Here is a 15,766-nt window from a genome sequence, read left to right as displayed (position 1 = left end):
TGGAACATTTTCATTAGAAAGGCATCTGCCTTCACCTGAGCTAATGGCTCTCCTATTGACATATGAATTATTGATTATGACCTGAACCAAAGCACAGTGTGTCTGATGGCCCCAAATGATGGGTAATTGCTTAAAAGCAGGTCCTGCTTACTGCAGATCAGGAGGAGAGTTGCATCTATTAAGAAAAGTGCAACTTTTAATCTCACCATGCCAGACACCACTGGGCACTTAGCAGCGAGAGGTACTAAGGAAGAAAGGGAAGGAAGACGATGCTAAGGTGAATCAACCTCCGAGCTCGCTTAAGTGTCTTAATTTGTATGCACATAGCAGAGACGTCATAAAACCATGTTTACTTTAGCAATAAAAATCACACAAATAGTTCCCCACTTCCCAGGGTGAAAACCCAAATTTTCTTTCTGGAAGAATTTAAAAACAAAACCAAAAAAACCTTCAAACACACAGGAAGGTACAGGGAGAGACCCACTACTTTTTAAAAGGCTGTCATTTTTTCATTCCCCAGAAAGTAGAGCATTATAAAATTTAAGTCCGTTTACACCCTTCACCAAACTCATTTCCCGTCTTCCTTCGAAAAGAAGCTAGCATCTTATGGCTGAGTCTCAGGCTTCCATTAAGCACAAAATACTAGAGATTAGGAATAAGGGGGAAGGAAATGGGGAAGCTTTCGTACTGTCATGCGATTTTTCTGTAGTTTTGGAATCATTTAAACTAAGAGCTTTTTAGTAAGCAAAAGTGGCAGACAAAAAGTAGCTTTAATAATTGAAAATTATGCCGGGCAGTGGTGGCGCACACCTTTAATCCCAGCACTCGGGAGGCAGAGGTAGGTGGATCTCTGTGAGTTCGAGGCCAGCCTGGTCTACAAGAGCTAGTTCCAGGACAGGCTCCAAAGCTACAAAGAAAAACCTGTCTCGAAAAACAAACCAAAAAAATTGAAAATTAAATATCTTATCTTGGATCACTATTACCCTGGGCAGGCGGGCAATTAGGGGTCAAGAACGGCCTTAGGAAGTTTCAGGGCTCTGGTAATGTTAAAGATAAACATGTTCACATCATGGAAGTTCCTCATAATACTTAGCATGTATGCACTTTTCTACATGAAATTTCAAAATAGTTATTATCTATCTACCATCTCTATCTATCTATCTATCTATCTATCTATCTATCTATCTATCTATCTATCTATCTATCTATCCTCCTTCTCTTGGAGGGAGAACATGGAGTCTGTTTCCAGCCTAGAAGCCAAGGGTGAAAGGAAGGTACATCCATCTCCCTATTTCCCAGCTTCCTCTTTGATTTTTGGTCTTGCCTTCTAAGTTCAAAGTTAGGAGAGCAAGGAAAAGACTTGACACTGATCAGGCTTTGGTGTCATCTGAACCGGCAGGCATTTAAAGATGATTTCCCTGACAGGATGACTTCTGCAGTTCTTTGGAGATTCCCTAACTGAAACTGAAGCACTTACTATATTGGTAATGATTCTTACAGCTCTCTCTCTCTCTCTTCCTCTCTCTTTCTCTCTCACACACAGACACAGACACACACACACACACAGAGAGAGAGAGAGAGAGACAGACAGACAGACAGACAGACAGACGGGGGGGGGGGCGGAGACTGAGAGGAGGAGCTCTAAAGGGAGGGGAACCAGAGAGAACGCTGGGATATATGTAACATGAAAGCAGAGGGGACTGTTTGTGGGGGAAGGCAGTGGGAAGAGTGTAAGAACATATAATAAAACATGTATGAAAATGCCATAACAAGGGGCTGGAGAGATGGCTCAGTGGTTAAGAGCATTGCCTGCTCTTCCAAAGGCCCTGAGTTCAATTCCCGGCAACCACATAGTGGCTCACAACCATCTGGAATGAGGTCTGGTGCTCTCTTCTGGCCTGCAAACATACACACAGACAGAATATTGCATACATAATAAATAAATAAATATTTAAAAAAACACTCATACACACATGAAAAAAAATTAAAAAAAAAAAGAAAATGCCATAACAAGAGCTGGTAAGACGGCTCAGGATACAGGCACGCACTGTCAAACCTGAGTTCGGTCCCCAGAACCAGAACTGCAAGTTGTCCTTTGACTGCCACACACCCACAAGAAACAAATGTAAAAAGAAACCCATTATTCTGTATGCTTTCTCTGTAGGTATCTGTGAACCCAGCCACTCTATTTAAACCCAGGCTACCCAGCATTCTCTCCTATGACCGCCCACATCTTTGCCCTAAAAAACTCCCAAAGGTAACAGGCTGGCAAGGGATCCACTTCTCCCTCTGCCATCAGCCAGCAACTGTCTTTGGGCTTTCCCAAGCATAGGTCTGGTCTGGGCATTGACCAACTACAGAAACAGAGTTGATTCTCCAACAGAAACTGCCACAAGGGTGCCCTCACTTTCTACAGAGGATCGCATTCTGCTCTCCCCCTCTGACCTGGACCTTCTCTAATGGTCTATGGTAGATGCAGGGTCGGGACTCTGAAATGGTCTTCATGCACTGCCTGCATAAGTTCCAGAGAGATGCATTTTATATCTACTCTCTCTTCTCAGCCCCCAGGAGACTCAATCAAACCTGAGAGGGAAAGGCTTTCCTGTGCGCGGTGTAGTGTACACTAGTATTAGTGGTCAACAGAACCTAAGCCACAGGAGGTATTTCCTATTGAAAGGTATATGTCAAGCTTTTCTATCCAGTGCATTTTCCTGAGGTGTTCGTGTTAACACGCATAGTTAGAGCTGAGCCACGCTAGCAGTAGAGAACAGTAACCCTATTATGCTATACACATAGAGGGGTTTCCTTCCCACGTCTTCACTGTTACACATACTGCTTCCATGAACTCTGACTTTTTGTGTACTATCTCCCACCTGTTCACTTCTCTGTAGCTTCATGCTCTGAGTAGTGGGCACTGCTGGTTCCCTCTCCCATCCCTCTGCCTGCCTGGTGTAATGTAAGGATCTACCTTTCCAATACCCTCTTTGTCCATACGTATTCGTTACTCACTAGACATATTTTTTCTTTACTTTTTGTCTCTCCTTTTTATTTTTTTAAAGATTTATTTATTTTTTTTAAAGATTTATTTATTTATTTATTAAGTATACAGTGGTCTGCCTGCATATGTCCCTGCAGGCCAGAAGAGGGCAGAATATTTCATTACAAATGGTTGTGAGCCACCATGTGGTTGCTGGGAATTGAACTCAGGACCTTTGGAAGTGAAGCCAGTTCTCTTAACCTCTGAGCCATCTCTCCAGCCCCCTAAAGATTTATTTATTATGTATGTATAGTGTTCTGCCTGCATGTGTGCCTGCTGGCCAGAAGAGGGCACCAGACCTCATTAAGCATGGTTGTGAGCCACCTTGTGGTTGCCGGAAATTGAACTCAAGACCTCTGGAAGAGCAGAAAGTGCTCTCGACCTCTGAGCCATCTCTCCCGTCCTTGTCTCCTTTCTTGTCTTCTGCTAAGCAGACTGAATTTTTTGTTTTGTTTTGAGACAGGTTCTGCATACCCTAGGCTGGCCTCAAGGTCCCCATCCTCCTATATTTAAGAGTCATCACCCTTGGCTCTGAGTTTTAACCTTGTTTTTTTTTTTTCTCATAGTTTAAGAATAATTGTTTCTTTCATTTAAATGCTGCCATTTTAGGACATATGTTCAAAGAAATATTTGCGCCAATCTTCTTACAAGTCTCTTTCAAAAACTCCTATTATGTTTTTTTTTATTCTTTTATTTCTGAGTGATATACTCTAAATGATTTCCTTATTATCAAGCTTCCAATTCACGATTTTTCTCTTAGGCTACATCATGTCTACTTTAACGTGTTCAATGTTTCTACTTCAACAAACATGTCGTTTTCACTGGACGAGCTGATTCTTTTTTCATTCCTATCTCTACTCCTTTCCTTTTTAAAATCTTTGTGAACATTGAAAACATATCTAAGATTTCAGATAGTTCTCTTATCCCCATTTCTTGGGGTAGAGAATTTATCATATCTACCTGTTCACTTACCCGCCTCATAGTTTACTTTCTCATGGGGTTTGTCTGGACTATGAGTTCTCTAGAGGATTGCTTTCCTTGGGAGTCTATGTGTTCTAGGATGTGGAGGGCTGAACAGGAAACCCACATGTGCCTCTTCAAGGTTTTGGAGTTTCCTGGTTTTGCCCTAGACTTCATGCTAACTTTACAGTTTGTATGCACAGTTAACAGGCATGTGGTTCTAATGTATTAATGTCAATTCTTTTTCATCTAAGACCCCCAACAAGATGGCAGTCTTCACACTGTGTTCTTCAACTGGTAGGCGGAATTTTTCTAGCTCACTTTCCACAAACATGGTAGACCTATTCTAGTTTTAAATTCCACTGGGGGCATGGGTACCAGCTCCAGCTCCCAACAGATGAGGCTCGGAGGCCTGTCCCATGCTGACCTTAAGTTCTAGCCTGTAAGCATTACAGCTGCTTTCAATACCTCCAAACAATTCAGCTTCATCTTCTACGTAAGCTCCAGGATTCCATTTCCTGTCTCTTCTCGGTACCTTAGGGTTTTCTTTCTTGTAGACCAGGCTGGCCTTGAACTCACAGAGATCTGCCCACCTCTGACTCCTCAGTGCTGGGATTAAAGGTGTGCACCACCGTGCCTGGCCTATTAAAGATGTTTAATCTAGCCATCTAGACAGGAAACAGTTTACAAATCCCAAATCAGATCATCTTGATTTATGGAACAAATAAATCCAACCTATTTTATTGCTGCTCTTTGGAGACAGGGTTTCTCTGTGTAGTCCTGGCTGTGCTGGAACTTGCTCTGTAGACCACACTGGCCTTGAACTCAGAGATCCAACTGCCTCTGCCTCCTTGAGAGCTGGGACCAAAGATGTGTCCAACACTGCCTGGCTTAAGTCCAAACTCTTAAGCTTGATATAAAATCTCTTCCATGACCAGAGATCCTTTACTGTCAAGATATGCTCTAGATACTATCAGCAGCTGCCAAAACAGGGGTTCACACCCACTTCCTTTGCCTGAAAACCATTTGTCTTTTAACTTTTTTTTGTTTTGTTTTGTTTTGTTTTTTTGAGACAGGGTTTCTCTGTAGCTTTGGTGCCCGTCCCTGAACTAGCTCTTGTAGACCAGGCTGGCCTCCCTGAACTAGCTCTTGTAGACCAGGCTGGCCTCGAACTCTCAGAGATCCACCTGCCCCTGCCTCCCGAGTGCTGGGATTAAAGGCGTGCGCCACCACCGCCCGGCCACCATTTGTCTTTTAAATAGTCTTGAGTATCAACTCTTCCATGAAGCCTCCCTTCTACTGCCTTTGACCACATTCCTGTTTGTATACCACTTCCTGTCTCCACGCTTCTGCGTGCACTCGTTAACAAGACTATCTTTCCCGCCAGACTATAGCTTGAGGGTGAAAACAATTTGTTCTTAATTTTATCTCCCCATCCTCAATGTACAGCAGGTGGAATGAAACAAATCTATAGACAATAGTTTCAGGTCTGAAGAGTAAGAGCAGAAACCAGACAGGGAATTCTTACAGATATCAAAGAAGTATTTGATTATAACTATTTTCACTTTTTGTTTTGTTTTGTTTTGTTTCAAGACAGGATTTCTCTGTGTAACAGCTCTGGGTTGTACTAGAATTTGCTTCGTAGACCAGATTGGTCTTGAGCTCACAGAGATTCGCCTGCCTCTGCCTCCGACCCGCTTGTATTAAAGGTGTGTGCCACCACTGCCCAGTTTATTTTTACTTTTTTGAAGGGTAGAGTACAGTCGCAGGCAGCCCAGGCTCCTAGCCTTGAACTTGCTAGGTAGCTGAGGATGACCTTCAACTTCAACTTCAGTTTTCTGAGTGCTGGAACTATAGAACTGCAAGCACGCACCGCCATCCCTTACGGGCATACTCAGAACAGACACAAGAGAATGGCCGTGGAGTACAACAGGGAAAGCTAATCTGAATACTGGACGGTTATCACTGGGAATATATATGGTCCTTCTGTCTCGTCTTACAGCTGGGGACAGCTGCCTTGCAGGTTGACAAGAGTGGCTACAGAAGGCGGTCACTCATACGCAGTGATGTGTGCACCGTTCCACTGGCTGGAGCAGGCAGCAATACACTGGCTGGTGAGTCCTGCAAAGGAAAGGTTCATAAAGCATTCCAAAGCGCTAAACCTGAAAGAACTGGCATAGTCTATATCTCTTAATAATAATAATAGTTTTAAAAAATGTTCTTAGAACTAATCACTTCGTAAAGGAGTAAGATGAGATTAGCCAAATTAACCTTTACCACTTAAATGTGCACTACAAGAGTTCCACCGAGTATCCCTTTTATTGCGTGAGATAAGACCATGGTGAAATTACTTGTAATATGCTGATAACAGAAGTAAAACAGCCTTAAGATTGTTATACCTCCCAGCTTAGCATTTAGAAACTCCTACTTCTTTTTAGTTCTAGTGGGCAGACTATATAGACTCAGATTGCCTGGTTCAGACCCCTGCTCTGCTACTCTGTGCTGCACTGGCCTTAGGCAAACCACCTCACCTCTCTATTCATTGATTCCTTTCTTTTTTTATGTAATGGGTTTTGCCTACATGCATGTCTGTTCACCAAGTATATGCCCGACTCTTTCACAGGCCAGAAGAAGGCATCAAATATCTTGGAACTGGAGTTATAGAGAGTTGTGGGCTGTCATGAGTGTTGGAAATAGAATTCAGGTCCTCCGGAAGTGCTCTTAACCAGAAAGCCATGTCTCTGGATTCTTCATCTGTGAACGATAAAACCATACCTTTCATAGCTGTTACTAAGACTTAAGAGACAATATTTTTATAGTCTGAGCTATAAAACCGGCTCACTGGACAGTGGTAGTGCACGCCTTTAATCCCAGCACTGCCAGAGGCAGGCAGATCTCTGTGAGTTCAAGGCCAGCTGGTCTACAAGAGCTAGTTCCAGGACAGGCCCCAAACTGCAGAGAAACCCTGTCTCGAAAAATCAAACAGAATAAAATAAAACAAAACAGACAAACAAACAAACAAACAAACAAAAACCAGGCTCAACAAATGCCATCATTAACATCACCACAATAACCTTCTCTGGAGCTTTAGTCTTACTATACAAGCCTTTAAATTTTTATTTTGACATTTTTATTCATTTGTGCATGCATAGATTATGACCTATAGACATATGTGTTGGTCAGAAGACAGCATGTAAGTTGGTTCTCTCCTTCCACCATGTAGGTCCTGGGTCACCAAACCCAGGCCCTTAGTTAGGTTTGGCAGCAAGTGCCTTTACCCACTGACTTGCACAGGAGAAAAAAAACTATGGATCTTTACTACATGTCAGGCATAAAGCTCAGTCGGCCCTCTCACCAAGCATTTACTCGTAAGTTCTATGACAACTCTGCAGGTTGAGCTATCCTGATACTGGTGAGGAAAACAAGGCTTCAGCCTTCAGCACATTCTTGCACTAAATCAGAATGTCCATCAGCCACACAGTGGCACATGCTGTTGTGGAATAACCCTTTTGTACACTCCGAAGAAGTGTCACTTAGATTGGTTTAGTAAAAAGCTGAACAACCAATAGTTAGGCAGGATTCACAGAATGCTGGGAAGAAGAAAGGGAGAAGGCAACCAGATATGGAAAGAGTAGGACACAGGAAACATAGGTTAGTACAAATATGGAGGCCGGGCGGTGGTGGCGTGCGCCTTTAATCCCAGCACTCGGGAGGCAGAGGTAGGTGGATCTCTGTGAGTTCGAGGCCAGCCTGGTCTACAAGAGCTAGTTCCAGGACAGGCTCCAAAGCTACAGAGAAACCCTGTCTCAGAAAACCAAAAAAAAAAAAAAAAAAAAAAAGGGTTAATTTAAGTTATAAGAGCTAGTTAGAAACAAATCTAAGTTATTGGCTGAGCTTTTATAATTAATAATAAGTCTCCATGTCATGACTTAGGAGCTGATTGGCAGGACAGAAAAATCCATCTACAAATAGCATCCAACTGGGGGCACATATTTCCACATAAGACCTGAGAAAGCTTAAAAATAAAATAAAGGTTCCAAACATAACAATGGAGCCAAATGGAGCTTCCTAGTTCCACAGTCTGTCACTGGGGCCATGGTACAGAGATAAGCATCTCCTAGCCACTGCCTGGGGGCAGCGTGCCATGAGTTAAGCTGCACAGCGGTTTAAGGTTCTGCTCATGCAGACAGAAAAGATTACAGATGCACAGTAAAGCAGGTTCAGACAGAATAAACCTCTAAACAGGTTACAGTATGTTTAACAATGTGTGTTGGCTTAAAAAAAAAAAGGATATAGGCAGCCATAAAAAAAACAATAGTTTAAAAACAAAATTTCTAAAGAGAGAAGTAAAGTAACTAAAAAAAAGCCACATGGAGATGGGAAATACACAGGGAGTCTAGATCCTGTATGGTGCTATATTGACTTTAAATATTTTGATTGCTGATGATTAAACAATAGATGCTAAGAGACACTGAATTATAAAAATTACTAAATTAAACCAAACTATATATTTTTAAAATGTCTTAACTTTGAAGCCAAAAATAGGTTCATTGAGGAAGAGGTTATGCTTTTGTTTCCAAAGAAAACGAAAGGCTGTGGGTTCTTTCAAGGTTGATAGAGATCAAATTTGATCAGAAAGACCCCCTGAAAATACTAGCTACAGACATAAAGAAATAAACCTAAAAAAAAAAACCACCCTACAAGACAGGTGACGTATATTTTACCTGCTCAAACATAAAACAAAAAATCATCTTTAAGTGACTTGTGTACACTGCACATTCCATACTTGTGTTAATGCAGATAATGCAAGTTACCTTTGAAGTTTGTGTGTTTTCAGAAGAAGGGGAGCAGGCACCAATGAAAATGGGTGGTCAGGTGATTCAGCCTCTCCAAGAGCCTCTGTTGTAGTTTCCTCTGAGTTGTGCATTCAGAACAGCTTCAAGGCTGCTGGCTGAGATGGTCCAGCCTCACAGACTACTCCAGCCAGGACTTTAGATAACTCTTACATTCTCCCATCATACCGAGACTGAACAACAGCTGGCTCTTCCAGGATTTGACCATTATCTTAATTTTTTCAGGGTCCCTTAAAGATGCCAGAGCCCCCCAGACAACAGAAAGAAGTCTAGAGAACATAACACCCACATTCCCAAGAGATGGGATGGGTGGTTTTTGATCATTTGGAGGATTATGAATGTCTGTCATTGTTTGGGGGGTGGGTTACAAACTGTTATTGGTCATGGTCAGAAAAAAAAACTGATTGAGGCCAGCCTGGTCCACAAGAGCTAGTTCCAGGACAGGAACCAAAAGCTACGGAAAAACCCTGTCTCGAAAATCAAAAAAAAAAAAAAAAAAACTGAACAGGAATCTTTTTCTGAAGAGAAAAAGCAAGACATAATATAGAAATGATGAGATAAAAGTATGAATTGTTGGGTCTACTTTTGAACAACCTCTAATATTAGGCATGTTTTCAAAGTTAAACAAATATATTTTAGATAGATAGATAGATAGATAGATAGTCTTCAAACACTTCAAAGACTTACTGAATATGGCATGAAAAATGTTTTGTTAACATAGGGCTTTTCATGACAGCAAGATATATCTGTTCCTGGCTGTACCAATCTACTTTATAAAAGGATGCTGGGCACTGAAGAACCTCCACATGGAGTTTGCTTTCAACGTGGCAAGGCTGGCCATTTGGGCAAGAAACTGCCCTTGTCTTGATTGTTGACAGTATGCTGTATAAACTGGACAAGCAGGACACAATGGAAAAATACTGCTGAACGTTGAGAAAACAAGGCAGGACAGTTCTTCAAAATTTCTGCTTTATAGATGTCTGCCAGATATTCTCAGCCTGTAGGTTGAAGAAGGACACCCCAACATTGCAGAAGAACCTTGGGAAAATGCCAAGGCAGTCAGATGTCTCTATCATTTCTAGAATTTTGGGAATGGCTTGCACTGCACTTCCTGTTTACTCGGGTAATAGTACATCTTTCCAGGGTCTTTCCAGGACTAGATAGTTACATTTTCCTTAGTTATGATAGAAAATAAAAAGACTAAAAAATGGAGTATTCTCCCCAAATATGCCAAATACAAATGGACTGGACACAGTAAATGTAATCCTTACTTCATAATTGTTCTTATTATATATAGTTTTACTTTGTTAGAGTTACGATCTTTCCTTTTTATTTAGACAAAAGGAAGATATTTTGTGGAATAATCAGAAGTATCACTCTGATTGGTTTAATAAAAAGCTAAATGGCCAATTGTTAGGTAGGATTTGGGGGGCAGACAGAATGCTGGGAAGAAGGGGAGAAGCTAGCCAGACATGGAATGAGTTGGACACACAAAGTGGGATAGAGGTAAAAGTCACATGATAGATATAGATTAATGAAAATATGGGTTAATTTATTAAATTAGAACTAGTAAGAACCAGGCAGTGGTGGCATACGCCTTTAATTCCAGCACTTGGGAGGCAGAGGCTGGTGGATCTCTATGAGTTCAAGGCCAGTCTAGTCTACAAGAGCTAGTTCCAGAACAGGTCCCAAAGCTACAGAGAAACACTGTCTTGAAAAAACAAAAACAAAACCAAAAACAAAACAAAAGAGCTAGTTAGAAACAAGCCTGAGCTATTGGCCGAGCTTTTTTTTTAATTATTTATTTATTATGTATACAATATTCTGTCTGTGTGTATGCCCGCAGGCCAGAAGAGGGCACCAGACCCCACCACAGATGGTTGTGAGCCACCACGTGGCTGCTGGGAACTGAACCCGGGACCTTTGGAAGAGCAGGCAATGCTCCCAACCTCTGAGCCATCTCTCCAGCCCCTGGCCGAGCTTTTATAATTAATAATAAATCTCCATGCTTTGATTTGAGAGCTGGCTGGCAGAACAGACAAAGACTAGCTACAACATGCCTCTAATCCCAACACTAGGTGGCCAGGCAGGAAGATCACAAGCCAGCCTGGGCTACACTGTGATGCTGTTTCAAGACAAGTAAAAACTAAAGCTAAGCCATGATGGTGGTGTATGGGAATAAGTGACTTGGCAGAGAAATTCTATAAATCATATACAGTTTATCGCAGCATGATTTCATAGTTATTATACGCTCACATCCTTACTGGGAGTCTCATGAGGGCTTACATTTTGATCTCAGGCTTTTCTTATGCTCCCTGCCGTACCCAGCAGAGTTCTGGGCATAAAGTTTCTTTTTCCTATCAAATCCTTCTAAGTGGGGCTGGAGAGGCAGCTCAGCAGTTCAGAGCACTGTCTGTTCTTCTGGAGGACCCGTGTTCAGTTTCCAGAACCCACAGGGCAGCTGACAATGACCCATAACTTCACATCCAAGATGATCTCAGGCCCTCTCCTGCTTCCTCAGGCACTGGATACACAAGGTGTACGCAGACACATGCAGGCAAAACAGCCATGCACATTTTTTAAAAAAATGGATAAAATTTTAAAGAGAGAGAGAGAGAAAGAATTGAAGATGGGAGGATTAACTCCCTTAAAGGAGGCAGAAAATACTTCAACATTCAATTTCAACAAATTTTTAATGACTCCTTAATATATACCAGACACTAATATATTCCAAGGGTTCAGAGGTATAATATTCCAGAGTCCCTATATTCATGTAACTTATAAGCTAAGTTTCACAAGGAAAGTAGTTCTTGATTGAGTAGATAAACAAGTAGAAATTAACTCTATAAAAACAAAGAGAAATATTTTACAGGAAAAGAAACCAGTATCAAGTCCAAAGAAAGCCCTAACAGCTTAAAGGAAACAAACATAACAGAAAGAAAAAAGCAGTAAAGGAAGGGTGGCTGGAATGTCTTCACATAAATGGAGAGTCACACATGAGTCATGCTGGAGCCCAACAGCATGCCACCCCAAAACTTTTAGAGTTCTACATGACTTGGTTGTTTAGGAAAATATAGTTTATTTTCATGTAGTTTATGTCAATCCTGTGCCAGGCAGTAGAGACACAAAACCATTAGGACACAGGTTCAGGAAACCTGGAGTGTAGCAGGGTGCAGATTTGCCAAGAAGCCAGTCTGATAAAGCATAAGCAAGTGCGGTAAGAGGAGCCTGCTTAAGAATGACACAAAGACCATCTGTTGGATCAAATTATTCGGAGGTGTGCTGCTTTTTTTTTTTTTTTTTAACTCTGTGAAGCTGTGATTCTCTGCCTGTCTAAAACACCTGATGGTCTAATAAAGAGCTGAACGGCCAATAGCAAGGCAGGGGCAAGGATAGGAGGGGCTGGCAGGCAGAAAGAATATATAGGAGAAACGAGGAGGAAGAGGAGCAGCAAGAGAACAAGGAGAGGAGGATGCTAGGGACCAACCACCCAGTCAGTCACGGAGTAAGAGTGACAATAAGATACACAGAAGTAAGAAAAGGAAAAGCCCAGAGGCAAAAAATAGTTGGGATAATTTAAGAAAAGCTGGTAAGAAACAAGCCTACCTAAGGCTGGGCATTCATGACTAAGAGTAAGTCTCTGTGTGTGATTTATTTGGGACCTGGGAGGTGGGACCCTCAAAAAGCCAAAAGAGTAAACCATCACATAACAATCCTCCTCCAATGTACCTGGGAGACATAGCAAGACCACTTATGGGAGTCAGTTCTCTCCTGCTACCACAGGGTTCCTCAGGCTGAACTAAAATCTTCAGGCTTGGCAGCAAGTGGCTTTGACCTGCTGAGCAATCTCATCTACCCTGGTTTTAGCATATTCCCCCCCCCCTTTTTTTTTTTTTTTTTTTGAGTCAGGGTATCTGGAGCTTCAGAGCTTGTACTGGAACTCACTCTGTTGACCAGACTGGCCTTGAACTCACAGAGATCCACCTGCTTCTGCCTCCCAAGTGCTGGAATTAAAGGTGTGCACCACCACCGCCTGGCTCCAACATATTCTTAATCACTACCCTATACTGCTTCCAAGACAACACAGTAAGAGCATTCCTGGCAAAGGGATTGTAGATGCAAAAGAACAGAGAGGAATGGAGGCTGTTGATCTAGAAACAGCTTGCTGGTAGAGCCCTCACTCAGCAATCAAAACGCCTGGAATTTGATCCCAGCACTGTCCCCACCCCAAATCATTTGGGCAGCCCCTCTTCACTGCCTTCTAATACAGATCTGGTTAGACTATGGGTGCTGTGGAATAATCCTTTTGTACACTGTAAAGAGTTGTCGCTCAAAATGGTTTAATACAAAGCTGATTGGCTGACAGCTAGGATTTTGGGAGCATAAATGCTAGGAGGAAGAAGGGAGAAGTCAGAGGAGACGCTAGGAGATGCAAAGCAAGCAGAATGGGCAATATGGACAGGAGGTAATAAAGTCACAAGACAGAAAGTAAATGAATAAAAATGGGTTAAAGAACTAGTAGAAACAAGCCTAAACTAAGGCCAAGCTTTCATAATTAATATAACTCTTCATGTTTTTGTGGGTTTTGTGTGTGTGTGTGTGTGTGTGTGTGTGCGTGCGTGCGTGCGTGTGTGTGCGTGCGTGCGTGTGTGTGTGTGTGTGTGTGTGTGTGTGTGAGCTAGTGGCCCCAAAAAAGACTCCTTACATATGGGGGCACCTAGGGAAAGAATACAACTAGGATCTAAACCAAGTACTCAGAATGCTACCACACCACCTCTGTTTCTAGTCCCAGATCCCCTCTCACTTCAGAAATCGAGACTGGAGGTGCAAGTGTGTCAGGGACAGCCAGAGCACCTTGGGATGGGTATGGTCACCCTGGATAAACAATTCAAACCAAGGCCGAGCTCTAGGCTGCACAAACATTAGGAATCTCAGGTATAGAGAAACCAACCAGGAAAGCTAAAAACAAATCAAAATGCAGAAGAGGTGCAAGGTGACCAGAGATTCACTGCAAGTTGTCTTTAGCACAATCATAATTAATTTAGCATTTATGCGATTATAGCTTTTTAAATTTTTTTTGGTGTGGTGATGGAGACTGACTGGAGGGCTTCACACATGACAAGCAAGCACTCTACCACTAAGCCACACCCCTAATATATTTCTTTTCTTGAGAGCCTTACCATGTAATGCCTTTTGTTCTTGAACTCTCCATCTTCCTGCATTAGACTTCTAGGTGTGCGGTCTACAAATGTGCACTAGCACACTTAGCTTCACTGCCTGTTTGTGAATGCTCCTCACCTCTTCCTAACTAGTCGGAAGCAAACTTAGTTCCAGGGAGCAAATAACACATTCAAGTCCCTGTGGTCCTAGGTGGAGCTGTGGAGCCCTATGCTACAATTCTGGCCAACAAGATGCCAAAGCACGATAAAGCGTCCTCACTCTTTATTAGGTTCGTCTCTAGAGCAGATGGAATCCAACCTGAAACTTTAATCCTTCTTAAAAACTTTGGAGCTGGAGAGATAATGGCTCAGGGGTGGTTGAGAGCAGATACTGCTCTTGCAGAGGACCCTAGCTCAGTTTCCAGCAACCACCTCAGATAGCTCACATCACTGTTACTCTATCTTCAAAGAGCTCCAACGCTCTAGTAACATACCCACACACAGACACTGGTACACATCGTGAGAATACATCTTACCTAGGCATAGTGGTGCAGTGTAGGGGAGGCAGAGGCAGGCAGATCTCTGAGTTTGCGGCTAGCCTGGTCGCACACAGCTAGTTCAAGGACAGCCAGGGCAACACAAAGAGAACAAACAACCTTTTAATCAAGGGAGGTGGTGATCCTATTGGCTAGCAACCTTACCCCAATGCCAGAGTAATTGAATTAATACAGGGTAGCAGAGGTACAGGAATTGATAAAGGTTTGTACAGGGTACGTGAGAAGAGGAAAAAAATGGTCCCTGAAATGTCCCTCATGGTCCCCACAGTAGAACCCTTTGGCCCTGCCTCATTATCACAGTCCTTTGCACGTTGTGCTCCCAGGCCCCTCCTCACCTTCAAAGATTCGATCGTGGCTTGCTTGTAAACCTTTCCTCCGAGCTGTTTCTTCTGTGGGCTATTCTGGATCTTGGGTGTTCGGATGACAAATTTATCCATTGTTGGGGGGCTCCGACTACCTTCAGGTGATGGAGGTGTATTCTGATCAAGAAACGGGGCAAAACTTCAATGTGTATTCCCAGAAGGGACAAGAATGGATTTTCTAAAAACACTCCTGGATTATGGGGGCTCTTGGGTGGTATTTACAGGAAGTAAGATTTCCTCCCCCAGAAAGGAACTCACTTTTCAAAAACTGAAACCATACAATAAGTTTACTTCCTGGGTTAGGTTCCTTGCTTCCAGAAGGGCACGCTAATGAAGGGAAGAGGATACAACTACTCCACGGTAGCCCAATCCCAAGAGTTACTTTAAGATCAACAACCATCTCCAGACCTCGGCAAAATTCAGCAGCAGCTCCAGAAACCACTGCTCGGTGGTCAGAGGACCCCAACCAGATCCATGAGCAAGAACCCCATCCTTCCCTTGCCCCCAGCACTCGGAAGCTTGGAAAGGGGTTATCGAATCACAGCTCGACGTGAGACCCACCGGAAATCTCAGCCTGCCTACAGCTTAGTCTCTTGACCTCTGAGACCCTCCCAGTCCAGCCACGCTTCGGAATTAATTGGTACACTTCTGGCCGGGCCCAGTTCCTCGGTGGTGACTCCCGAGAACTACACTTCCCAGAACGCACTGCGAGGCGCGCGGCGGCAGTGGCTCCGTGAGGCGAATTACACGCCCCAGTCGGCCTCGCGGAGAAGGAGGCGGGCGCCTCTCCGTGCCCACAACCGAGAGGGTTGGCCAGGTCCTCGAGCCCGCCCAGTCC

The 15,766-nt window shown here is 43.0% G+C and overlaps 1 protein-coding gene across 2 annotated transcripts in view; it reads right to left on the bottom strand.

The window, feature by feature from the left end:
• Tceanc2 (transcription elongation factor A N-terminal and central domain containing 2) overlaps nucleotides 1-15,652 on the bottom strand; it is a 43,760-nt gene extending 28,108 nt beyond the window's left edge. The window contains exons 1-2 of one of the 2 annotated variants that reach the window (XM_050136179.1): nucleotides 15,490-15,652; nucleotides 14,902-15,045 (exon numbers count right to left, since the gene is read on the bottom strand). In XM_050136179.1, coding sequence (XP_049992136.1) covers nucleotides 14,902-15,003 — 102 coding nt within the window. In that variant the 5' untranslated portion in view covers nucleotides 15,004-15,045; nucleotides 15,490-15,652. The other variant, XM_050136180.1, reaches the window with a different exon arrangement.
• Between the last annotated feature and the right edge of the window lie 114 nt (nucleotides 15,653-15,766).

This window comes from Alexandromys fortis, unplaced genomic scaffold (assembly GCF_014885135.2).
Source record: "Alexandromys fortis isolate MF-2015 unplaced genomic scaffold, M_Fortis_MF-2015_v1.1 scaffold_13, whole genome shotgun sequence".
Classification (NCBI taxonomy): domain Eukaryota; kingdom Metazoa; phylum Chordata; class Mammalia; order Rodentia; family Cricetidae; genus Alexandromys; species Alexandromys fortis.
This window is presented reverse-complemented; position numbering and strand designations above follow the sequence as displayed.